Raw genomic sequence first — 26966 nt, forward strand, 5'->3', positions numbered from 1 at the left:
AAAATTTAGTTAAGTTCCGATTTTAAACACAGAAATTAACTAACATCTCACTTTAAATTCGCAATTAATTAAATGAGTTCTACGAAGGCGTGGAAAGGCCATTAATAATATTTTTCTTCTTATCTCAAACTTTGAGTCTAAATTCAAAATTTAGCGAACTTCCAAGTTTAAAATCAGAGCTTAGGTATTTTTCGAGTTTAAAGTCAGAAATTACTTAATTTTCAGATTAAACCCGGAAGTTAACTAAATTTTATGTTGAAAAATTTCGCGTTATGAAGATCGATTCAATGGCGTGAGATCTGGGAAAATTTTTTTCAATTCATGACGACAGGCAATGCATCAGAAACTCCCAAGTCGCTGTTTCACTTTTACCCTCCGAATAATAGCGATTGCATGTTTTTCAAACGATAGATTTTCCAATTAAGTATACTTTGCCAGTGCAAATTTGCTGATAAGAAGGAAAATAGCTGGGATCGTCAAACAACTAGAGTTTACTACAATAAAGATAAAACAAAGTATATTGCAAATTTTAAATAGATATGAATTTGGTTGTGTAATTAATCCATGTATGGATCAACCATAATTAAATTTCTACTCTGTTCTTGGTGAGTAATTTCAGTTCCAACCCTTAGAACAGAATTAGGTTAAACGACGGAAGCAGCCCTATATTACATAAATTTTCTTTAGTGCAGGTTTCAGGTACGGCTGACGATTAGAATCCTCACGACCGTTCCAGCTCTGGAATTCCTATAAGACTTCGCAATAAATGGAACAAACGCGTTTCCATAGTAGTTATAAGACTGTCATTCTGTACCCTATGAAAATCTAAAGAGATATATCAGAAAAATGTTTGGTATATATGAAAAAAATAAATGCGACCATTCGAAGCATCCCACCTTTGCAAGTATCGTTTTTTCTCCGTTCTCCGTCACACATTTGAGTGTTTACACTGGCTGATATCTATAGATATAGTCAGTCAAGAGTCAAGAATACGGTACGACGTATAGTTGTAGTTAGTTGTTTAGAACCAGCAGAAAGTAAAAACGTCTCGCGCGTGTCGTGGGAATATCGCAGATATCTCGTCGATTGTGTTGATAACAATTAAATTTAATTCGCTTTCGGTTTCAGTTCCAGTTCCAAAGAAGAGTATCATTTAGTATCCGTGTTAAGTTGTCTGTTGTGATGTGCAAGCAATGTGTCTGTGATATTTTGTGTGATCTAAGTGGTGATAAGTAATCTCTGTCTTTGGATAATTGGATTATCCCCACCATTTTTAAGCCAGGTAGAGAGACAAAATTGCACCGTCCAAGTTCAAGTAATATACGAGCAACGTTGGCCAGTCATATTTTATTCGCATTGAACTTTTGCACTCATCCTTTAAATCCCAGCAAGCATACACATTTATTATTTCCTTATTAGTACATTGTAGCGAAAATAGAACCATTAACAAAGTCTCGAACTATAAAAAGAAGAGGAAATAAGAAAACAGCAAACGCGACACTTCCAAGTTCATCTACAGCTCCTAAAATAACCCACCGAAGGAATATAACCTTCAAAAAGTTAGCAAGGGAAATGTAAAATGGTATCAAGCAGCAGTATTTGTTGTGATGTTAAGGTGTGTTTAGACACTAAGTATCTGGAAACCGTTTTCAGGTAAAATATCATAACATCCGTTAGAAATGTATTAATGATGAAACAATAAAAGAAACTCATTTGCAATTCACTATTGTCATAATAATAATATGTGAAAGTAGAAATTTTTTTATTAATATTTTTTAATAAATGTGCATGTTTGTTTGTTTTTTGTCTGCATATTATAAGGGTTAGCAGCAATGTATTTAATTTTATCCAGGGCCTTCTTATACCCCTTAATGACGGGGGCTTCCCATTTTTTGTAATTGTTTCATAAACTTTAATGGATTTTACAAAGGAGAGAAGTACCAAGGAAAAGTATAAATATACATTTTTTCCAATTAACTGATTGCTATCAAAATAGTAGCTACAAAAGAAACGCAGTTAAATTTATTATTTTTATCGCAGCAATCGATTTGATAACATCGAACATTGAAATTTGTCTCAAGGCGACCGAGCAAATAACGTTTTCGACAGGTTTTTGGGAAATCTATTTCCACACTGCCTGGATTATTTGATAAATGAGATTATAAAACTATTAATAATTTGTCACAGTATTATTTATAGTATGTAAGCAATAATGTATGCCAAAAAAACAATTCCCTAATTACCACTGGAGGAACTTTTCCCCAAATACTACCGGGAAATCGAAATGCCCAAAGCACAAATTTAATTTCACACCATTGATTTAAGGCGGCAATTTTCTCGAATCTTTTATCGTTATCAAGGTTGACGCATGTAGAAACGAATTTGGTACTCTGAATAAGAAAAATTATCAAATAGGCCACTGTGCTATGCCACTAACGTCATATCCAGCGCCATCAACCCTTAGCGATCATTCCATAGCTCCCTGTGTTTATTATACGAGGTTAAACTAAGACGAAAACTGTATAGCATTGATCTTACTTCGCTGAGTAGTACAATATGTGGATGGTCACATGCGCTATATCTTTTGTATTCAGTCAAGAGCGTGTAATAGAAAAGGATGGTTACATGCTACGCAACAGTTGATGTTAGTTTTGAGTTATATGTCGATACGAATAGCCACGACAACTTTGAATTTAAATGAGCAAAATTAGTAATTATTCTGTAATTTTTAGAGTATGAAATTTTTGCCGTAAAACTTATATTTATTTTCTTTTTTATTTCAATTATCGAACCGCCACGTTAAAAATTTACTTTTTGCGAACAAACTTCCTTTCATTTTCTTGCTTCCAAGCTTCTGGTCGTACTAAGAACCACAAAACATAAATTTTTCGATGGCTTTTAGAACTTTCTTGATGTCAACATGATATGCTAATATAGTGTAATTAGTCTGCTAAACATACATATCTATTTCGGTAGGTGGGTACGATCCTTTGTTTCATTTTTAGGCCTTTCGTCTAATTACGGAGACGCAAACAGTCTGCTTCTGAAGTATAGGGACTTGTCGTCGCGGTACTTAAAACGTAAACCAAATACTGTTATGAGCAGGGTTGGAAAAAACATGCTATTTTTACTTTTAAACAAACACCTGTCTTTAATTTGTTACAGCAGCGCTTACTTGGTTATAAACTTGTTTAAAATATGACTTAAGTTTCAACTATTATGGAAGAGTTAAATATATAATTTTTAAAATAAAAATTATAGCTCTTCCGAATATTTACTTACATCATAAATATTATGATGTAATTTAATTAAATATTAAAAATTACATCATAAAAATTTGGTGTAAAATGCTTTGAAAAGTCAGAAATAACAAATAATTTTTTTTGACAACGTTATCGTTATCGTTTCTGAAATCTTGATCACCAAACCTAGGACACCCTGTATAATGGATAAATGATCACTGAAACTTTACCTTCAGAGCAAATAGTCTTTGTCAGTAGTTTTAAACGTAACAACCCCGGTTATGAGACAAATTCAATATAATCAACACTTGTTAACCCTCAAGATGGCGTTGATTAATGCATAACTAACCTGAGTTAACCTGCCTGATCCTACGTATTATGAATTATCCTTATGGTTGCTGCGTTATTGATTAAAGTGGATGTCGATTTAATCTGATGCATTATCTCTGTTAATATACGTATATAAAATATTTGTGATAATTTTCTCAGTGAATAATTGAAGCAAACTTGTGGTTCAAGATCTCGGTTTCTATAAGAATTCAATAAACAAAGAGACATGACTCAGATTAGATTATAAATTGTAATAAGATTCTGGTGTAAATAAATGCGGATAAATAAGTTTTTTCTTACCAATCTTTGCTCGTTTGTTGGTGTTGGTTAAAATTAAATATATGCGATAAGAAGTATGGAGCAGGGTGAACTCCTAACCGTAATTTGATGTAGATATATATTTATAAAATAACATAAATTTGAGATCACGAATTAAGTAAAATTCTAGCCAATGTAGTTGAAAATTTCTACCACTACTCTACATTATAGGTCTGAAAGTTATTTCAAAACGTTTCACTCTGAATTTCATTCATTACCTTTGTTTTTCATTATTTTTTTAACATGCAAACTTGGGGAAAAATCGTATTTCAGTTTTCTAACTCTGCAGAAATTAAGCTCTCTATTCAACCTGCAAATAAAGATTTCCGTCATCGTAACGCTAAATAGCGTTGCCAACACTGGATGTGAATGACAGTCATATTTCTGGACCTGAAAATATCCAGGGATTTCTTTGACATTGAACGATTTCTGCCGGTTACTCATCGTGTACACTTTCGGAGTTAAAATCTTTTGGAGCTGGACCTGTAATCGATTTTCGTAAGGCAAAAAGAACTGAAACATGTTGTTGATGTGTGAAGAAAAGTCACGCACGTATAAACGGCTTTCGACTTTCAATTTTATGAAAATTGAGCATGAGACGAAAAAAGCGAAAGCATAATATTGGCGTTATCTGCAAGTCGTTTGCGTGCAATGACCCAAGTTCAAATTTATCGATTGGGAAGCCCTGTGTCTAATAATTTGCTAGGTTTCCCGTTTCCGTCCCATTTAAGTGTGACCGATCGGCAATTGGTTTCAATTAAGCGAACTAAATGCAGTGGAATATCTAGATCAGATTGTCTGATTGCAGAACGTTTAAAATGATCATAAATCGCAAAATAAACACCAAATTGAATCAGTACCACCAGAAATTGAATTTAAAGTCAAACCAGTTCTTATTAAGTAGACATAGAAGCAACAGAGTCATTAAGAGATTCATTGAATATGACATTGAAGATGATCAACAGTCAATAGATAGACCAAATAGTGGGATATGAATATAATATATAAGATAAGATATCTATCTATCTATAGGATATATAATATATAAGATAAGAAGTATAGATCCCGCTGAGGCCAAAAATTACTGAACATTTCAATAAGTTGAAACTCGACTAGAGCTAAAAATTATAATTCTCGTGTCAAAATCCATTTTAAGATACAGCAATTTTGCACTTTTTTATCTTCTATTCAGTTTGTTGGCACGTTTTTATCTTTAAGAAAATTTTGATCTGTACACCACTGCTTTTACTGGCTTCAAATGCATGTTTTTCAAATTACAGAAAACTTTTGCAGTGCTAAATATACAACAAATACTATGTCATTGGCGTTTGAATTTTCATGAAACTAGTGGCACATTTGGTGTCAAATTCTTACAAAAAACGTTTTTCTAATTAATTTGTAAAACTCCACATTATAATATTTCAATATTTATGGAAAACTGTGGCGTGATTGCATAGTTTCTCAAAATTTCCATAATCGCACGACAATCTAAGTACAAATCAAAATACAAAATACGGTTTTACAAATATTTAGATGTTCGACTCTATTATTACTTACATAAGACGTTCAAATACTTCAATCCTGGTTATTTCATAAAATTCAATAATGGGGATATCATAAAAGCTGTTACGAATAAGGCTCATAATGGCGTATTTCACATCATCACAGTTCATCAAATTCATCAACGAACGGCTCAATAAAACTTGGGCATATTGACCGATATACCGATGAACTTGATCGTTGAGTTGTATCAAAAATTAATACCCTCTATACAACCACGTTTTACGGCATTGACGTAAACACGGCTTTTCAAGCGTCCAATACGTGTTTGATTTATAAATGTTTACAACGGATATAAAGTCGCTGATTATGTCCGAACCATTTTTAATGATATTTTCGCCGAACTGAACAAGAGCTCAGAGGAAAACGTAGCTTTTCCTCCATTCCTATTTAATTTCTCAATTAAAGTCGAAGTGTGTTGTTTGGCACGTAGCAGAAAACAATAAAAACGCGTTCATTTACCCAAAACAACGATGCAATTGCGGTTAAATATCCAACCCCGCCTACGCAATATAGTTAATTGTCCGAAAGATTAAGCCACCGTTCACCTACACAGATTCGCTTCGGGTTGGTCCAGGACTTAATGGATTAATGACGGTTGTTACTTTCCTATTTTTGGCACATTTTCAAGGCCAACTTGCCACTTTGAATGACTTCGGAATGAGTAGTATTAGAACGGAAGTGATTCAATCGTTTCAATCCACCTTTGTGTATTATTGGTTCTCAATGGACTGTCTCGATTACAAACCTACATGATTGCTCAATTAATAGAGATTAAAAGGTCTTAAAAAGTTGAGATTATAGTCCCATGGTTGATTACAAGATGTAAAAAACAACAAATCGAACTGAACACAACTAAATTTAAATAGAACAAAATCATTCCGCTTTTTTGTATGGAAAAATAATCGAATTGATAAAATAAGAGGATTTTACTGTTACTGGATCATTTTTTTCGAATATTTTGGCATGTAACCACCATAGTCGACTTGGTAATTTAGATTAAATCTTACTGTGTTTATAAGACAGTGAAACGTACTACATTGGCAACGGTACATATTGTATGAGTTTCGTAATTTGGCGACTTACCCAATCATTCATCTCGATAATGTTCGAGTACCTACTTGCTATCTTGTTTTCGTAACGGATAAGTTACATTTATCACACGACTACATCGTCATGAGTTTCGTTATTTTGTTGGTGAAATTGTAAAATCATTAAATGGTTCGTAGGCAATAATGTAATAATGGTAATAACGTATGTACAGTTCTCAATTGTTTGGTCATTTTCGAACTTTCACCTTCAAATTAGAAAAAACTCATTTTTGCCACAGTGTGTAGTTAATAAATAAGTCTTGATTCAGTTCGTTTCGTGTGGGTTATTCCTTATTAGTGGAGTGTGAATTCTCTGAATCATGTTTCTGCAACACGCTTGAATTTTAATAAAGTTAACATAGTTAAATATAATATAATTTTGAATTTTGCTAAGATACATTCTAATCCAATCTAAATTAACCCTTAAAATTCCAATAAGCTAAACAAATCCACATTTACGATCTAGCAAAACAAACACCAATTAACTAAAGTTTAAAAAAAAAACAGTCAAACGTATTAAAATTTTCATAAGGGAACCTTAAGCTGGGGTAATTTATCTCGTCAATCAGATGTTTCTAACAAAAGTTTTTAATCTTTAAGAAGATATTTATTTGATTAAAGTAAGTTCATATTGTTCAGTCGTCCTCTGCAATTTACTTACTATGCATATAATGAACCATCTGTACTTACCAGGTAGTCAGGTATCGGATATTCACATTAAAAACATATTTCTTTAATGGAACACCTGACTCAATCTCCCACTAAATCATGTTTTAAAACTTCATTAATTGATCCGTGTATCATTACAGTCTTTTTGCATAATAGTCCTGTATTCAAATTGTTCCTAGAAAGCGTAGGTGTTAAGATCATATTTATAGGTAGTTACTAAGGAATTAATAATTGTCACGTCATAATGCTAAATAGTACTTGACAAGAAAAATCTAAAAATGTTCAACTATAGCGTATTTGTTATTTTAATAAGAAAATCTAAAAAAATATAAGTGATAAATTATTATAATAAAACGACTAACGCGGATATTAACGGATTGAAAATTGAGGGAAGAAGCGAAAGTTAGTAATACATCACAATTGGGTAACCGCTGATAATTTGCTGCAGGTGCAAATTCAATTATCTCGTTACACAGGTAATGGAAATAATAAAACAATTACTGCTCGATATATCAAGTTGAATTTTCTATTATTACTCTTGCATAAGTACCTGGTGACCACACCAATCTAGGAAAGAGTGTTCAAATATAGGCTATTTAAAACCTTGTGATTTTATTTTTAAGGAGTGACTTCAAAAAAAGTCATTAAACCTAAAACTCCACATTAAAAATTGATTTCATTTATTTTTTCCTACGTATCTACGAATTCTTATTATACTACTAATCCCTAATTTTGTCTATCTAAATCTGTCTGTTTGTCACACACAATTCGTATCAATCTATAACTCTACTCTGACGTCAACAACTGCGTTGTATGTAATCATCTCTTTCTGGTACACGCACTTAAGTAGCCACGGAAAATACATATATATACAGAAGTACATACGTGTCAACTTAACAGGATCAGTGTAATAGTTTCCGCCCCTATATTATGATACGGGATAGGCGATGCTAAACATTATTTGATGACATTAGCACACTTAGGGTAAATAAGAATTTTAACAATCAAAGAAGCAATTTTTCTTACAAAGTCGTCTTCACAAGTAACCTGAACAATCTGAACTAGTCTTAACCAATCTAATTTGTAAATATTGCTAAAATTTTCACAAATTGTTCAGATTAATAAAATTTCACAAATTTTTCAAATAACCACACAAATTATAACATTTTTTAATGGATTATTTCGAACCTGAGCCGAACTAACCTGAACTGCCCTCAACCAATCCAATCTTGTATGACTAAATTAATTGAATTTCCTGAATGACTAAACTTTCCAAAATTGATAGTATTTAAAATCGACAAGGTGACAAAATCTTCAAACATTTTCTACAGTTTTAAATGAGTTACTTGAATATGAACCAAACTAATTTTAAGAAATTGACAAAGCAGCATTTTTTCTTATCTAGAGTGCCACAAATTTGTTTCGCGAAATGAGGATCGGAAAACGAATAGAGATGCGAACAAATCAGCTACTAAGTAAAGATGTGGGCTGTTTAAATTTCAGCTATTATTTGAAAAGTTTCGTGCCCATCATTTTTTGGATTTTAATATTTCTATAATATTATACTCGGATTTTTTTTGTTTATAATGAAATTCATTCGAATGTTTTAAACTACTAAAACTTCACTACTCCAGAATTTATATGGCATTTTTAATATTAAACTACTAATTTACCCCCTGTTTCCATATCATAGCCCTATGAAATCATGCATTTTGCATCGAAATGCGGAGGTTTTTAATATTGCAGAATTCACACGCAAATGTCCAATCGAAAATATTGATGCTAATGCAGGGCAATAACTCGCTCCAAAATTAGCATAAACAACCTTTGTTTACGTGGCCCCCGAAACAAATTACATTTTTTTTAACTGAAAGTGCAAGAGAAAACAAAATTGAAACACCCACGCGAAAGGTTTTTTTTGGCTTTTTACCTTCGAAATTCTCTCGACACGTTTTTTTTAGTCAAAATTGCTGCTGCCCTTGACACATTCTCATCACTCTCATATACTCAATAAATAATTATTCGTTCTGTTAGTGGATGCAGTTCAATAAACCATAACTCGATGTGTACAATGTACGATGGTTTCCGAAAGGGCTTTGGGCTCAAAGGTGGGGAGCGACGGCAGAAGAATTAGCGCAAGAGGCGACTTCTTCATTTTAGCCGGTAACAAAAAGATGCCACTTGAGGCTTTAGATGAAGACAAGAATTTACGTGACGCCTTCATCGGGAACATTATCAATGAACTATTGAATGCTGCTGTGACAAAGGCCGAGGGAGTGTCTGTGATAAGTAGAAATCGAAGGCTGAACGAAACTGAAAACTTGGTTCGCAATGTGAATAGAACCACTTCCATTGTAGTGCAAGACTGGGATGATGACAATTTAGTCGAATGCTGCAATGGTTTTGCAAAAGGACTGCAGCGCAGTGTTAGTGAGAGGGTGATACGACCTCAAGTTCCTGATGAGAACTCGAACACATCAACCCTAAACAGGCACTCCTTGGACGTTAATGACAAAAAAGACATCAAACAAAAGAAGAAAAAACGCTTATCTTTCAGCTCTATTTTCCATATCAACAAACACAAACATAAAGAACACAAAATCGAGGAAGACTCGGAGAGCTACGACACAGTCTCTCACACATTACCAAACTTCCCGACTCCTCTTACCAAATCCAGGAAATATGCCTCAGCCTTGGAGCTTGGAGCTCAGAACTCAGCAATGACTAAAGTGGAAAAGCCCTCTTTATTCAAGAAATTGGCTTCAATAGGGGATGAATCATCCAGCTTCCTGAAGAGGTCTTTAAGCTTTCGTGATGTGAGGAAGAGGGAAAAGACTCCTTCCAGAGAAGTGCTCTCTGAGAAGAAGATGCAAGAGTGGCGTCAATCTTTGCAATCGTTAGTGGAAAGTGATATTAGTGTAAGCTACAAGGATTTAAGTTTTATCAACTACGATGCCCTGAACGAATTTAATTACACGGAACCAGTACATTTGAACCCGGGAAAGACTGAAAATGGTTTCATTGGAAGGACGCAAAGTTTAAGAGAAAAGGTAAGATTTTTTTAAAAGATAAATTGACTTGATCGCAACAATAACAATGTCGGAGTTTAACCTTGAGGCAAAACAACAAACACAACTATAAAAAAAGAAAATTACAAATTATAACATTACGGTTCATTAAATTAAGTATTGATATAATGGGATATGTACAACGAACAGCCATTAGTTTTTTTTATTAATTTTTTGGCACGGCTCGAGAGAGAATTTATAGTTTTCATTGAAACTGTGTGGTCCAAATTTGACGCGTGTACGTGGTTGGGTCGATTCACCCCTTTCGATACGATAACCGTGAACTACGTAGATCGTGGACTGGATTGATCGATTATGAAGGACCACCCTGAGTTCGCAGTCTCAGAGACACTGTTTTCGCGTATAAAAGAAACTAAACCTTCTTAACTTAACAAAGGTTTATTGGTAACATTAACAACTATACAATATCGAGAAATACGTTATTTAAAGAATGTTGACGAGAAAAATCTAGCGCGTACGAGTCCGTAATAAAGTAGCGAGAAAAGAGAGCCTCTTCAGTTTCGCACCCTCCTTAAGTACTGATACGGAGATGTAACACCCATAGACGTACTCCCGATAAGGCCCCATTAGCGACTTCTAGGCTACCTTGTCGCGTTAAAGCGTAGCACTTAGAGGCATGGTCGCTGGGCTTTTATTGGAGCCCAGCCATTGTATTCGTTTGGCGGTACCTTTAATTTAGATTCGCAATTTTAGTCCGACAAAGAATAATGCTGGAAAGCCCAATCATAAAATAACTTCCCTCAGTCGAAGATGGGTATTAAACGCTGGGAATTCCAACAGTATTACTCAATGGCTGGGGTTGTCCATGGGCGTAACATCAGTTTCTTAAACTCACTTTGAACATTTAAACTAATAAATAACATAACTATAATCCATGATATAACAATACGTCGCAAGTCCTAACAGAAATGTCAGGCCAGTTAGAATTTAATACGATTATAAATATTACGGTTTTGGTTAGTTGTGATTATAATTTTTCTTTTTCGGGCCAACGAGAAATTTTCCGTGTCCAAAAAATATTATTCCCTATGCTAAGAGTATTTTTAAGTTAATAAAAATTATATATAAAAATATGAAAAGAACAGATTCCTAATATAATATACATATATTTATTCCGATTTTTAAAATTTGTTTTTGGAAGAAGTACCAGTTCCCTAATATACGTTACATTATAAAAAAACTTCATTTAAGTTTCATTACTCCCGAGTCTCTCAATTACTTTACTCCCCTAGTTATTTAGACCCGGCGTAAAGTTCTCATCTCTGCTAGGAGGCAATATTAATACCAACTCTTAAAGGGATCTTATTGCAATTTTTCCAACCTCTCCAAGGCAATAAAATTGTCGAGCTAATTACCTTCCCTTTAAATATATTTTTTTAAATGCCCTATTAAGTGCTTCGCTTCAGATTAAGCAGACCTTTCCGAAAGAATACATCTTCTGAAGGTCCCTTGCAACAAAATAAGTTTAGCGAAATTTAAAAAATCCAGGAGGAAGTTCAATACACTTAAAATCTTCTTGGGTGGTCTGAAATAAACAAAATCACTGTTAAACAATACAAAATTAATGTCAAAATATTTTATTTGACCGTGCTATAATGAAATGCAAAAAACTTATGCAAAAAAACTCTTTTTTAAACTGAATATATTGAATATTATTGGAACATTTATAAGAGACTTTTGATGTTTGACAAATATACGTAATTCTAGGTGAAAAGTAATTTAAAAAAATTGGATGACGCTACCTGTCAATAGTAGATGAATTAAAACGACGCAAGCGTCATCTGTCGGAATGCGTTACTAAGTAACTCTTCCAGAGCGGTGTATATATCATAATTAAAACTTTATGATCGGTCATAAGGTGTTTTGAATGCGGATTTGCAGATAATTTAATATACAATATATTTATTAATTGTGTAAGAGTGATGCTTGCATGATATTTAGAGTATTGACTTACTTATCATACAGATAAATGTACTTAACGGTACGTTGGATGTATAAATTTATTCTTGGGACCACGATAACAAATTTAATTTGCCCTTTTGTTTCGACCTAATAGGCATTTGTAATTATTCAGTCGTTCTGAAACCATCAAATTTTCATGTTCAGACTCTCCAAATAATTCTCCTTTTTAAGAATCAATAATTTGCTCGCAGTTTTATACAGTGTGGAAGTTTTGGATGAAACAGTTTATATAACTAAAATGCTGAACATATGAGGCTAAAATCCTAGGACACGTCGATTTTTATTTTTTCTTGCGGTTTTTTTGATGGTAAATTCATGTATACAGGGTAGTCCAAAAATCATCAACTTTGTTTTTTCAAACGGAAGCACTTATTTTTATTTCATTTTGGAATTATACGCGAAATTCTAAGTGTGCTTCATGTACCATATCCTATACCTAAACGCAACAGGACTCGAGAAATTTACGATTGAACATATTAAAAACTAAAACTTTTGATTTATTTTAAAATTCCTTTGGTCCTGAAAAGGACCAGTTTAGTACAAAATAAAATAACAAGCAACAATTAAATTAAAAGTTTAAATTGGATCTCTCCTACTTCTTGACAGTAAGCAAAACAATGAATGAACCCCTCTTTGACATTTTGAAGCATTGCTGTTGTAATTGTTCTTATTTTATTACGAATTCTTTTTTTAAGGCTTCGATAGTTGTTGGTTGGTTAAAGTATACTTTACTCTTAAGATAACTTCATAGAAAGTAATCTAAAGCCGTGAGGTTAGGTGATCGTGCTGACCATTCAATTACCTCTCGTCTCCAAATCCAACATTTAGGAAAAATGTCATTTAAATAACCCTAATATCAACATGGTAATGAGGGGGTGCTACTTTATATTAAATCAATCCTTTTCAGAACTAAAAAATTTTTAAAAGAAATTAAAAGTTTGAGTTTTTGATATGTTCAATCGTAGATTTCTCGAGGCCTGTTACGTTTAGGTATAGGATATGGTACATGAAACACACTTAGAATTTCGCGTAGAATTCCAAAATGAAATAAAAATAGGTGCTTCCATTTGAAAAAACAAAGTTGGTGGTCGTACCTGATTTTTAGACTACCCTGTAAACATGAATTTACCATCAAAAAATCGCAAGAAAAAATTTAAATCGACAGTGTCCTAGGATTTTGGCCCCATACGTTCGGCATCTTAGTTATATGGACCGTTCTATCCAAAACTTCCACACTGTATGTTCGACAGGACCTAAATCAAACAAATCATAGGAATCATCTTTTCATATTTGAACGTTTTGAATTAAAATTATCATTCGTTTTATTTCGTTAGAAATGTGGTACCTCCTAACAGAAATTCGTGGCTGTATTCAATTTTGCTTTTCTGGTTTTTACAGAGTCCCATAATTATTGGTACATCTAATTTACCGATTCAACGAATTAATATTTTTATTGGTTAGAAATATGCATGTTATTTTACAAGGCAATTTAAATTTTTACTATCTTTTACGCAATTTTCTATTATTTTGCACGTCTGAATCAATTTATCCTAACAAGGATTAGCGTATATTACGCTTTATCTGTATTAATGTTTTAAGAGGTTTAAACGCATGATAAAATAAAAAATTCAATTTCCCTTTATCTAGTTAATCCACTAGGAATTTACAAATAGTCGTAATTATATTTGGACCTCTTCACTTGGGATTTTACGTGTATCAAACTCCATTAGTGATAGTGAGATTATACAAATATGTTTAGCATTATTAAAGTAACATAGTGAAGTCATAACACTTTTTCAGGGTGGAAAACATGACTTCGTCGTTGTCACTCTTTATATCTACCGATTCTTTAAGTTTTAAGTGATCCTCTAAAATCGTGATAAACTGATGTTTCCTTCGTCGCGAAAAAGTACTTACAGTAATAGGACCCCGTTTCATTTTTGTCCTCTGGTTTTCATTATATTAATGCGTTGGCTAATAATAAATGAAATTATGTGTTTTTTTGTTAAAGGAAGTCGTGTCATTAAGAATAAAAAAAAGTTATAATCTGGCAAGTACGGAGAAACCTTTAGAAAGTCTACAAAATGTAGTAAAATATTATAAAATTGATAATTGATTCCATTTCCTAACAGTTAAACTAAAATATTTTATGGTTGATAGAGTCTTCCTTTTCCAGGGATCTCCACATTTAAGGAAGCCCGTCCTTTATACCAGGCATACCTCTATTACTCCTGATTATAGGTCGAGCATCGGATCCATACAAGGTGAGAAAAAAGGAAAGTTTCAATTTATTTTAATTGTTTGACTGAATGTATCTAAAAAACAAAATTAGTTTAATAACACAATTTGTTTACAGATTTAGTAGATTCTCCAGCCATATCGTTGCCATCCCTTCACAATGCTGCCAGGGAAACCAGTGAACCTCACTCCTCAGATCTCCTTGCAGACCGCCCTTCAAACGATGATATTTCGGGTACTGGGTAAGTATAATACAGAGTGAATCAATAAGTTTAATCAAACTTTCCGACTACTTTGGTTTTTATTTTCTGCTGTCATAAACATTAGATTTTATGAGTTAATAGTGAACAAATTGAAAGGATTCTTCTTATAACTGTTGAACTGTTATAAGACTAAAAAAAGTTAGTATGTAAAATAGTTGCATAACATCGGAAATACAGTAGTAAACATTCCGTAATAAACAAATCGTTTTGCGTGACTATAGAATGTGTTCCTGCATGAAGGCAATAAATCCTAACTAGATATAATAAAATTTGTTAATCTTAAACAGTCATGAAGGCATGTCGAAAATATAACTTCTGAGGCTAAATTTACTGTGCCTTTGAATTCGACAAATTTTGAATTTGTATGAACAACAAGACGCAGGGTGTAGTATCAAATGATCCATCTTCACATATTAATAATTTGGACATTTAGTTTTGTTACTTTTGCACATGATCCAACTTTCTACGAAGATATATCCAAGATCATTGATTTTCGAGATTAATTGTTTACTATGTTAGGGGTAAAAAAACTTCAATTAAATATATTTTCTTTTAGAAATCGGCGTTTTCGCGAATCCAGTGTTGCTTCCGAAGATGGTCGACTGGATAACGACAGTTTTCGATCAAATAGCAGTGGTGGCAGCAGTACCGGAAGCTATGTGAAGCTGAGACGTCACAACGCCACTAGGCAGAAAATCAGACATCCTGCTACTTTCATCGGTACAAGATCACGTGGAGAAGATCACACGGTATGTAGAACTTGAGAAAAAAATGACATAGTTTAGTAGATTATTTCGAATTTGATCAAATATATTGTGCATGGAGAATAGTACTGTTACCCCGTGAAAATTGAAAAAATATTATTTTGTTATTATATTTTTATTCAAAATTATGTATAGAAAAATCGAGGAGTTTTGAGAATGAGTTTAACGTTTTTCACTCTCCTAATTGTTTTTTTAGCTTGAGTGGTTTTTAAGGTCTCATCTCAATAGTTCTTCCATTGTCATATTTAAAAGTCTTTAGTAATCTCGCCTAAAAGCCGACCGGTTATCTATAGAAACATAAAAACTTCCCTGCGTGATATCACGTAATTCGATGATTTGGGGCGCCCATTTTGGTGTAGTTGCCCTAACTTTGCTACGTATGTCGTTGGAGGTTAATCCATACCCCTTTTTTTCTATTTTAAGGAAGTTATTCGTCAAGCGAGCTAATTTCTTTGGATTTTTGCGTGGTTAACCCACGATTTGGGGGAAGGAAATTTGGGAGTATAGTTGGACAAAACATTTTTGTCAAATTAGTGGAGAAAATGAGGAGAGAAATTGCTGAACCAGCAAACTAAAATATGCAATTCATCAAAACTTTAAATTGCAAATGTTTCATTTCGTCTCAGTGTATTTAACGAAATTAATGCTAACCCACTCTTTAGTAATATACCCGTCTCACTGCTGATACTGAACAGAAGATGCAATTTCCCTTCAACTTTAAAGTTCAGAAGTTGAAATACTACATTTGTCGGCTTAAAGTTTGATTTATTTCTCCTCATCTTGACATGGCAGCTCTTAAAGCGTTATTTGCCCGACCTTAACAATAAAAGTCTAATACTCTTTTATAATATTTTTTTATGTCCTGTGGGCTTGACAAAGGTCCTTAATAACACTAGAAATTCCAAGATTGTTAAACTCCGTTCCAGTGTGAGGAGAAGGTTTTCGGAACGTGTGCAGACTTAATGCGGATGAAAAGTTCTTGGAGATCCTCCTGGGATTGGCACAATTTTAATTTGGCGTGTTCGATTTTGTGAAAAAGTCGAGAATAGTTAAATGTCTATCGATAACATCTTTGGGGGATTAAGTGCAACACATTACATTTTGTTTTTTTTGTTAAAAGTGAACCTTTCAGTAGAAATATCTGGTTAAATTTCAGACCTATTTATGCCAACATGTTCCCCTTGTTTTATCATTTAAACATTTAATAAAAGGATCTATACAAAAATACCAAAATATATTGAACTATTTTCGATTCAACCCCCTTTTCAGACTTGTGTTAAAAATTTATGGCCCTTGCCACATTATTCAAAATTCATGATATATAAAAAATCCTCAAAGAGAACTTTTTATATAGATACTCTCTCAGAACGGGAAGCTGCTCCCTTCCTCTTGTTTTCCATAACTCCGTGAATTTCCATCTTCTTTTTCAACGCTTTGTTCTATTGTTCCAAAATGCAAAGTAAAACAATTCTAATTTAACTTAATTGCAGGTATAATGAAGCCACGTGGCACTATTTTTATTTTTGTCCGATGGTTTGGAAGTTTAGATACCTGTTTTCGAAATTAATCATTTAATTGAAGTTTAACAATTAGATGGGTTGACGAGGAACATGACTTTTGGAATTCGTCGCAAAGGATGTGTACATTAAGACATTACTGTCATGATTCTTCAGCCATAAATGTTGAATATCGGTTGAATAAACTGAACAACAGTACCTCAAAAATGCCGAGATTTTTCTGACAATTTCCTTAATACTTTTTTAATCATTATTATTAAATAGTAAACAAAATATTACGATTTTTTCAAATATTACTTAGATTTTCTCGTTCCAATAGATTGCACCTCTGCAAAATTTTCTCTTGCACTCCTATTTATTTTGAAATTTCTTGAAATAATGACAATTCTAAATTACAGATTCACTCAAAAGTAATTTTCGTAATGAGTAACAAATGCATTTTAAGTTCACCGTATTTCAAACTCACAATCCCATTCATTTTAAATTGAAATAAAAAATCCCCTACGTATGTCCAGATGAGAGATTTCGGGATAGCCTTAAAGCCTTACAATTTACCAACATTTCGACAAGTTAGACGAGGGCAAATTTGTTTAATTTTTAATCTTCTATATTTAATGAAAATTGCAGCTATTTTTACTTTCTTATATAACTACTAAAAATATACTATATTTAAAAATAAAATATATATTTTATACTTCAGCTAAGGCAGCGTTGGCCCAGATATTTCTCAGGGGGCAAATTACCTTTGGAAAATTTGTCTTTTAGCAATTTCAAAATTTTTTAGCATTGCTGAAGAACCTTGACAAATCAATATTAAGACATTACAAATTACCCCGAGTTTAATAACTCTAGAGTTATTTTGCATAGTCGTCAGCGTGACAACGGTTCGGTTCTTTTGACTATATTGGTTTAGGGAAGTTAACGTGATAAATTTCCATAGTCATTCTTATTAGTATTTCCCTCAGACGTTATTAGAGCTTAAAGTTATATATTAATGTCCAGCTCTATTTTTAGCTCTACATGGGCACCCTGAATAAGCATTTCTGCTAATGGACTTGCCATGTTTTCCTGAATAGCGATAACGATTACATCCAACCAAAAAGCACCGTTTTTTGTTCTAATCCCAAACCGAATTTGTACACCCCAATTGCCAATTTTCCCATAATCGGCCCCATTTCCTCCGTTCATCGGCAAAACACATACGGCTAAATTTCAGGCATCGCAGTTGTTCAATCCAATTATTATATTGGATAAAGGGCCCGTAATTGTGGAATAATTAGTCGGTCTGGAATTTAACCGCAAGCTTTAACTCAGCTATAGGCGTGCCGCATTGCTGCGCTGACCAGTTCGAATTTATCCAGGCGAGTCGAAAATGACAAGTGTTGTCCTGACCCATTCGAATCTGATTTTGAATGGCTCAGTGGTGAATAGAGTTTAAAATAATTATTGCAAATAGAAAAAGTATTCAAATTCAAATTAGTCTCTTTAGCTGATTTCAAGATCTTAATACTAAAACACGAATTTGTAGTAGCACTCTGCTGAAGAAAAATGTTTGTTTTTACTGCTGAAATTCTAACTTTTCTTCACTGTGCCCCAATGCCATTAAAATTATATTCTGTAACAACTACTTCGCCGTCTTTTACCAAATTAGAAATTTTCTAAAATAGTTTTTATAGTTTGACTTGATTTACTTTGTTCTTAATTTTTGCAATTTCTAAAGAGTTTCAAATTTTTCAAAATTTATCTTTCCGATTTTAATTTTTGAGGCAATTGCTTCTACTAATTTTATTAATAAATTCTTATTTCTAAGAAAAATTTAGATGTAAAAAAAGTAAATTTCATAGAAATGTATTGAAGTTTGTCATTTTTTTTGCTTTGAACGTTATTTTGGGCCAATCAAGGATTCACAGCTCTCGTCAGAAATAGCAGATTATAGCCGAATCGTTTCATATTCTCAATCCCTCTTGTAAGTACCTAACGTAAACAAAAACAGCTTAGAAGGGAATATAAAGAAGCTAAAACCAATTTGAATATGGAACATTCTTGCTTTGGTGTCGGTAAAGTAAACAAATAATAACGCTGCCCTGTAGCTTTTGATTTTACGCATGAGGGCCACTCGGGTCACATTAAATTGACGTTAAAACTCTGCCTACATTCAATTTAAAATTAAAACTTTTCAGGCCATGTTCAATAAACGTAAACTTTCGTATTCGTGTATTAAAACAGCAGGGCCCTTTAAGTGGTTGTTATCACTTGCCCTTTGGGTAAATAAATGTTACTTCCTTCGAAGAACAGTCTTTCATTAAACGAGCTGTTGGTTCTTATTTATCTTGGTTTGGATTATTTAACTTCAAAAATTCCGATATTATTTATACTCAACACATAGTGTAGGCACGCTTAACAGAGTAATGAAGGTTGGAAGTTTTAGAATAAACTGCGTTTTCTACAATAGATTTGTCTACAAAATCTTTTTCCTTTTTTTCCAATGTATCTCTTTTCAATTTTCTAAAGATTTCGATATTAGTATGCGGCAACATATTATTGTCATTGTTTTTAAAATACTTGAAATAATGCTGTTGTACATATAGGTAATGTGCTACCCTGCATTTGTCATCAAATTTTCATAGAGTTAGGATTAATATAGCGAAATTTGTGAATAAAAATGAAGGAAAAAAGTCAGTAATTTCCACCCACTATCTGTAGATATGTTGATAATAAAATCACTGATTACATAGGGTCAAACATATGAGGAAACATTTAGATAAGGTAGAAATCATGATAAACAAAAAAATATTCCAATAAAATTTGAAATTTTTTTTATGAGCTCAAACTTAAGTGGGTTTGTAAAAAGGAGATTTTAGACAGGTTTAGTGTTTAACCATGTTTTTTAACCATTGTTGCTCATGTTTCCTGGTCCGTTAAAAAGTATCAACAAAAGTTCATTTTAGTAATATCTCTGTATGTCCACTCAAGTAACTCAGCTCAATTTTAATACTTCTAAGCTAGACAACTTCTAAAGTAGCAACGATTTACCTCCCCAGTTGTTCCTGGGGCTATTTTAATAGACAAGCGAGCGGAATTTCTATCTCTCAAAGGTTTGATTTTGTTGCGGCGCCATTGTGTCCCTCTCCTATTGCCTGGCAATATTACAAAATTAGAATTTTATAGACCGGAGGCTGGTGTTCAATTTATGTTACAACAGCGAAACTTCATTGGAAACTTTTTCGGTCTTGGAACGTAATTAGGTTGATAGACACACGCGCGTATTTATGCTAGAGCTCTCAATTTCGAGTGTTCTCTTGCCAAGATGAAGTTATTGGGGCATGTGGCGCAATTGCCTAAGCAAGTTCCGAGAAAGTCTCTCATCGGATATATTCCCCAAGAAAAGTTGGAAAATCTAATAATAATCGAAGACCATAAATTAACATTTATTTGAATGAGTTAGTTATGCAGTGTCGATAAGAGGGGTGTTAATAAAATAACGTTAAGTGACTCAAACTTGTTCTCATGCTTCCATTATCCGGCTAGATATTAACACGACAAGCAGTCTAAAAATCCATTTCATACATGCATCCGTCATCCGATCCTGATTGGTACAGAGCGGTGTAATGCCGAATAAAATGTAAATAACTTTTAATATTGTTTGTTTTATTATTTGGTTAATTTAAAGATTATTTGACATAATAATATGAATTTTAACAGGTTGCAATTAGCAACCTGATTAGTGATATAAAGTTAAAACCATTTGAAATTCTGTTTGATGTCGTTAGTGATGTCAACGGCAGAGTTTTATCAAAATTACCGATAAAACTAGGATAATATATATATATTTTTTAATATCCCTACGTTCTTTAAACTCCAATAAAAATCAATAAAATAACGGGTTGTATAAAAAATGATGACCATAACACTTTTGGGTCTCTTATACATCCATTAGGTAAAGACAGCCCTTTTAATAACAGATGTATAAGGAACCGAAATACGATAAGTCTTGACTCCCTCTCCCATAAGATTTGTTTAAGGTCATAATATGTTTCTTCTAAATTGCTCGTATTATATTTTCTTTTTGATCATTTTCAAGATGAGTTATAATTTATTTCAAGCAATTTCAGATCATCGTATTGTCGGATAACAAATACATGAGAAGGAGCACTTTTTTCTATATTTTAAGGCCGACAAAACCTGATTTTAGGGATGATACTGTAGGGAAACGTAATCCATTGTTTGTGTTTGGATGCCTGATTTCGGTGCTCCGACCCTTTCGTGCGACGTCTCTCGCGAGGGTTGATCCGACGTCGCGACGGCCGGCATTTTCGACGCCCGGCGAAGTCAGTCTCGCATCGCAGCTGACGTCGGAAACGTCACACGTGACAACGAGCGCAAGATCGAACACGCGCGCGCGCCAAATTTATTTCAAAAGTTTTCCACGCTTTTTCGAGCCAGTTAGTTTTTAAGCGTCGTCCGTTTTGGTTTTTTGTATCGATGTCTTATATGTTTTGTATAAGTGAGTATTACTGTATTTTTAACTAGCTATTAAAGCTTATTTGAGGTGATTGTGGATTTACTTGGCATTATTAGGCAACATGGTACTTTGAAAAATGATAATTGAATTTATTGAGGATTACGTGTATCCAAAAATTAATAAAATAATTTTTTACATTTCTTTCAAATTTTCATCTTTGAGTTTAAGAGTCTGGAAATATTCACCTTTAGAGAAATGTATGTAGATATTTCTGAAGGAATGCATTACGAAACATTTACTATTGTGTTGTAGTTGTATAAGGAAATCCATCCATTATATTAACTTGGGACCAGAACAACAACGGGTGACAGACATTAAGGAAATGGAACCGGGTATTCATGTTCCCTTAATTACAAGATATTTTTATGGAGTTTTTTTGGGGAGTTTCCATGTGTTTGTTTTAACTGACTATAAGAATATGTCATCTTTTCACAAAATTGAGAATTTAAGAATATTGTTGGAGAGGGTCTAACGGGAAGAATGAAGATATTGACATATGATTATTTAATTGGCTATAATTGGGGTTTCCGATCTTATTTCGATATATAACCAAATCAGAGCCTTTCATCTCATTGCTGAATACAACTAGGTGAAAAGTGTCTACTTGCCGCTTCTATGGCATTTTTCCATTAGTCAAATGTAATAAATGAGACTTTTTTATATGCAAGATGTTGTAACTGAGTATTCCATATCGAAAAATAATACAAAAATTCATATTAACTCATCCGAAAATGCTTTGTTATCAAAGTACACACAGCACTATAGTTTAACATTTTATTAAATTTCTTAATTAATTATGAAGACTTATTCAATTACATTTTTCCAAGACAGGATCCTCTTTACCACTCTTAGCTATATAATATAGTTTAAAAATTTGTTTATTATTCTTATACGTATCCTAGACAGATTTGTCAAATGGTTATTCATCTGACTCCTAACTTTCGTTGCTCCGAAATACACATTTTTTCAAATTTTGAATTAATCTCCAGTTTTCCTAAACAATCCTATAATTTACTATCAACATTGCTGTATTAAGGTGCCTCATAATTACTAAAAATTGCTATCAAATTACTTCCATACTTGCTTAGTTTAGGTAAGTGAAAATCTAATTAATTTCTGCCCACAATTTTTTTATTCTTTTTTAAACTGTAGTAATTGTAAACTGTGTGTGTTTAAACTGTAGTCAGTAATTATCTTAGTAACCACACATTTTCAGACCTATTTACAAATTAAGTTCTCCAAATATTTTTAGAAATTCTTGCTCGTTACTTTCTTGATTTCCTTTAATACAAATTACTAAAATATTTAAAAGAATTAAGTTAGTTTTTCTATGAAGATTGTAAAAATACCGAGTTAGAGCACTTTTCTTCCTTTAATTTTTTTAATCGGCTTTTCCATATAATAAAACAGGTGCCGTCTGAGAATCTCAGTCACCAACAACTCGTGTGAAACGCCCTTAGTTTGGACACCTGTTATTCAATAACTAAATGGAATTATTTATTTGGGTGCGTTAAAAATAAACCTTAAATCGCCTCATGTGGAGTATAAGAACGACACGAGTATTCGATCAAGGAAAAGGTTTACTCTGATAAACGCCCTACTTGAATTTATAGGACCGATAAAGTTCGTATTTTAAAACATCTCCTTGATAAAATATGGATGATGCAAAGCCTGAAAAGTTTCCTTAAGTTGACTATTCGATGTGCGGTCATATAAATATGATATTGAGCCGTATTGAGCGATTTATCTTGGGCTAAAACTGAATTTTATTGATGATAAACTGAAATTTATATTTGAGGCGTCTATTTCAACCCGTCTTTGGGTCAGCTCAAGCAAAATTTTTAGATTAAGTATAATAGGAACTCCTACTTAGCATTCTAGCTAGATAGACTTTTAAGCTTTAAGTGTCTTATTTTACGAGGACATAAATTTTATTGGGTACTTACGTGTGAGTCCATTAAAGAGAAAAGTTGAAAAGTTTCCATATTAGTCTTGGTAGGTCGTTGTAGCTTAAGGAAAACTTTCCCTTTACAGAACGAAAGCATTAAATCGTTTAATAAAATTAGTTTCTCAATAGAGTCCACCTCCAGAAATATAGACATATCTGTTTACATGAGATTTTATTAATTTTAAACTCAATTCAATAGTAACTAAAAAAAAAACAAGAGTGTTTAAATTCCTTTTTATTACATAAATGCTAATTCCAAATTTTGTTCGTGTAGTTTAATGAGTTTATGATTCAATTCTCTAGATAATTTAATGAACATAATATAAATAAGTAAATTTGTAAGTTTTCCATGTTCCAATAAAATAATTCGATTCAATGTACAATGATTTCGCGAAAGAGTGGAGTTTGTTGAAATCTTCCGTTAAAGAAAAAGAAATCGTGCAAAATCTAAAAATTGACAACTCTGCTTTGCTTTTTCCCAGGGGCATCGATCTGCACTCTTCGGGAAATGACGTCAAAATGGTCTGCTCAGACATTCTCGTATAAAAGGTTAAGAAACACACGCCATTTCTATGTCATTTCCCAGGTGTCCTATAGACAACCGAACAATGCTTGGTTGCAGCTTTTACATATCTTTATGTCTGTCAGAAGTTTCAAATTTACATGAACAACATTTACATAATACCCTCGAATACTACAGTTTGAAATTAACAGTTTTTAAAAGGTCTCAGAGGAAAATTTCCTAAAATAATAAACCTACAGCGGATGTTATGTTTCAAGAAAAAGCTCATAAATAAACTTTTTTAATTAGGGGAGGTAAATTAAATTGGACTGCCGGCACTCGGTGTTAAGTTTGCAAATGAATTCGTTTTCAACTTTTTAACTGTTGCGTTATACTGTTTGATGTGATGATCCCTGTTTTAAATACACCACTTGTTATTTGGACCATTAAATTTGAGAAACGTAAGTAGGTAATAAAAATCGTCATTTCTGAAAGGTTGGCTCGGACCTTGTTTTTTGAAGATAGGTTTGATCAAAAGAATGAAAAATTATTAGATGCAAAGCAAGGATAAAGAATGAAACAGGCACATTTAGATAGATGTAGAATAGGACTTTTCAAATTCACTTTATTTTTAGTTTATGTTTGTGTCATTGAAAATTAATTTATATAGTGGGGAGATGAGAAAGTGCGTTATGAATAATATTGTGTCAAAGTCTGTAAGTTATTAAATTTGTTCCCATGTTTTGTACAACTCGAACTTCATTATCTTTATGGAGTTAGGAAAACAATTTGTTTTCAGTTCGTGCTTAAATACGAAATAATTTTAATTATTATTGTTATGTATAGTTTTAGACGTTGAAGCTGAAGCAGGATTATTTTGCCACTTTAGAAAGATAGAGAGAATTACTTTTAATCCCAGAAAACATTATATGAAAAATTAATGAATCCAATTAGAAATTCAAAGATTCTTAGTAACAGACTTTTTATGAAGGTCATATAGTAAGAGCTTTAAGAACTTATCTTCTATTTAAAAAATCGTTCCGTCAAAAAATGTTCATTAATTACAATCTGATTACTTTTACCGATTGACTTAACAAATCCGAGCAATTTTGAGCATACGCATAAAATAATATTCCCAAGACACGTCTAATAAGACCGAATCTACTAAGATTTATTATAGGCCTGAGGCCTGTCTTTTCTTTAATATACCTGAAGTTTGCAAGGTAGTAAACCTCTTTCATTTACGACGATCTGCCAGGACTTATAACGTGTGCGCTTAACGTATCTGCGTTGACGTTATGGGTTTTATATGTTAAATTTGTGTTCCCTGTATTAAACTGGGATGGTTAATGAACAAATGCATTAAGGATAATTTAAGAGTTTGGTATATTCCGAATTAATTATGAGATTTGGTGACATTAATGTTAACTCTTTCCGTGAAAGAGTGTAATTTTCTTTAGAAATCAAGTAATTTAATAATTAATTGGCTGAAATTATTTAAAGCTAATTGCGTTAACTTCATCTTATAACAGGGTCATTAAATAAACGTTTTACGCCTATATCTTCGGGGAGGATGAAGAATTGCCCAAATTAGAGCAAAATAATTAGATTCGTTAGTGTCTCATTGTATGTGTTTTAATAGCTGTTCGAAAGGAAAGTTATTATTCAATCCCGAATTATGCATGTAAAATAAAAATAAACGAAAAACAATACAGGGTTATTCAAATACGCTGCTCACCATTGGGATAACGAAAACCGTAACAGGTGTAAAGTGATAAGTCTATGTTAAAAAATATATATTTATATTGATGATGGCTCTCAATATCCGAAACGTCATATTAAAAATCTGATAGTTCAGTTTAGTTAGTATAGGTAGTAGTAGTTAGTATAAGGTGTACAAATAAGTTTCCGCCGTTTGATAGACCCCACTAGAAGATTATCTTGAAATTGTCAGTAGTAAAACGTGCCATCGCAAGTTTGGTCATCTGGTAACAACTAAATAACCTGAACTAACCTTGAAATATTAGTGACTTCTTATCAGCATCACATAATTTGTTTCATTCAATAATGTCAAGTTTTGCGCCGAATGAGCGTTATTTGCGGGAGCTTTTCATTTACTTCTTTAATTTGAAGAAATTTGCAGCTGAAGCTGCTTTAAGTGAGAGAAGTTGTCGCGAGTTGTTTCACAAATTTAGAAATAGTGAATTTCACATGGAAAACAAAGAACACAGTGGAATACCAAAAGTGTACGAAGATACGGAATTGGAAGTATTATTGGAGGAAGATTCATCCCAAACGCAAAAAGAACTTGCACTTACATTATAATTGACTCAACAAGCAATTTCGCATCGTTTAAAAGAATTGGGAATTGGATTCCTTATGAATTGAAACCGAGAGACGTTGAACGCCGATTTTGCATAAGTGAAATGCTGCTTGCCAGACATAAAAAAAGGTTTTTTGCATCGAGTAGTCACTGCCGATGAAAAATGGATCCATTACGATAATCCAAAGAAAATCATCATCAGGGACCACCTGGCCATGCTTCAACATCGACAACCAAACCAAATATTCATGGAAAAAAACTCATGTTGTGCATTTGGTGGGATCAGATTGGTGTCATATATTATGAGTTGCTCAAACCAAACACAACCATTACTGGAACCCTCTACCGAACTGAATTAATGAGATTGAGTCGAACACTCAAGGAAAAACTCGCCCATTACTACTCCAGACACGACAAAATTATTCTCCTTCATGATAATGCTCGTCCTCATGTTGCGGTGTCAGTCAAAACCTATTTGGAAACACTTAATTGGGAAATCCTACCTCACCTGCCATATTCACCAGACTTTGCCCCATTCGACTATCACTTATTCCAGTCGATGGCACATGTTCTGTCTGAGCAGTGCTTTACATCATATGAAGATGCCAAAGATTAGGTCGATTCATGG

At 33.0% G+C, this 26966-nt stretch overlaps 1 protein-coding gene across 2 annotated transcripts in view; it reads left to right on the top strand.

Moving 5' to 3' along the window:
• Positions 1-966: 966 nt before the first annotated feature.
• LOC136416965 (pleckstrin homology domain-containing family G member 5) overlaps positions 967-26966 on the top strand; it is an 88119-nt gene continuing 62119 nt past the window's right edge. The window contains exons 1-5 of one of the 2 annotated variants that reach the window (XM_066402410.1): positions 967-1653; positions 9245-10260; positions 14438-14525; positions 14618-14741; positions 15319-15511. In XM_066402410.1, coding sequence (XP_066258507.1) covers positions 9289-10260; positions 14438-14525; positions 14618-14741; positions 15319-15511 — 1377 coding nt within the window. In that variant the 5' untranslated portion in view covers positions 967-1653; positions 9245-9288. The remainder of the gene's footprint in view (positions 1654-9244; positions 10261-14437; positions 14526-14617; positions 14742-15318; positions 15512-26966) is intronic. The other variant, XM_066402417.1, reaches the window with a different exon arrangement.

This window comes from Euwallacea similis, chromosome 2 (genome assembly GCF_039881205.1).
Source record: "Euwallacea similis isolate ESF13 chromosome 2, ESF131.1, whole genome shotgun sequence".
NCBI lineage: Eukaryota > Metazoa > Arthropoda > Insecta > Coleoptera > Curculionidae > Euwallacea > Euwallacea similis.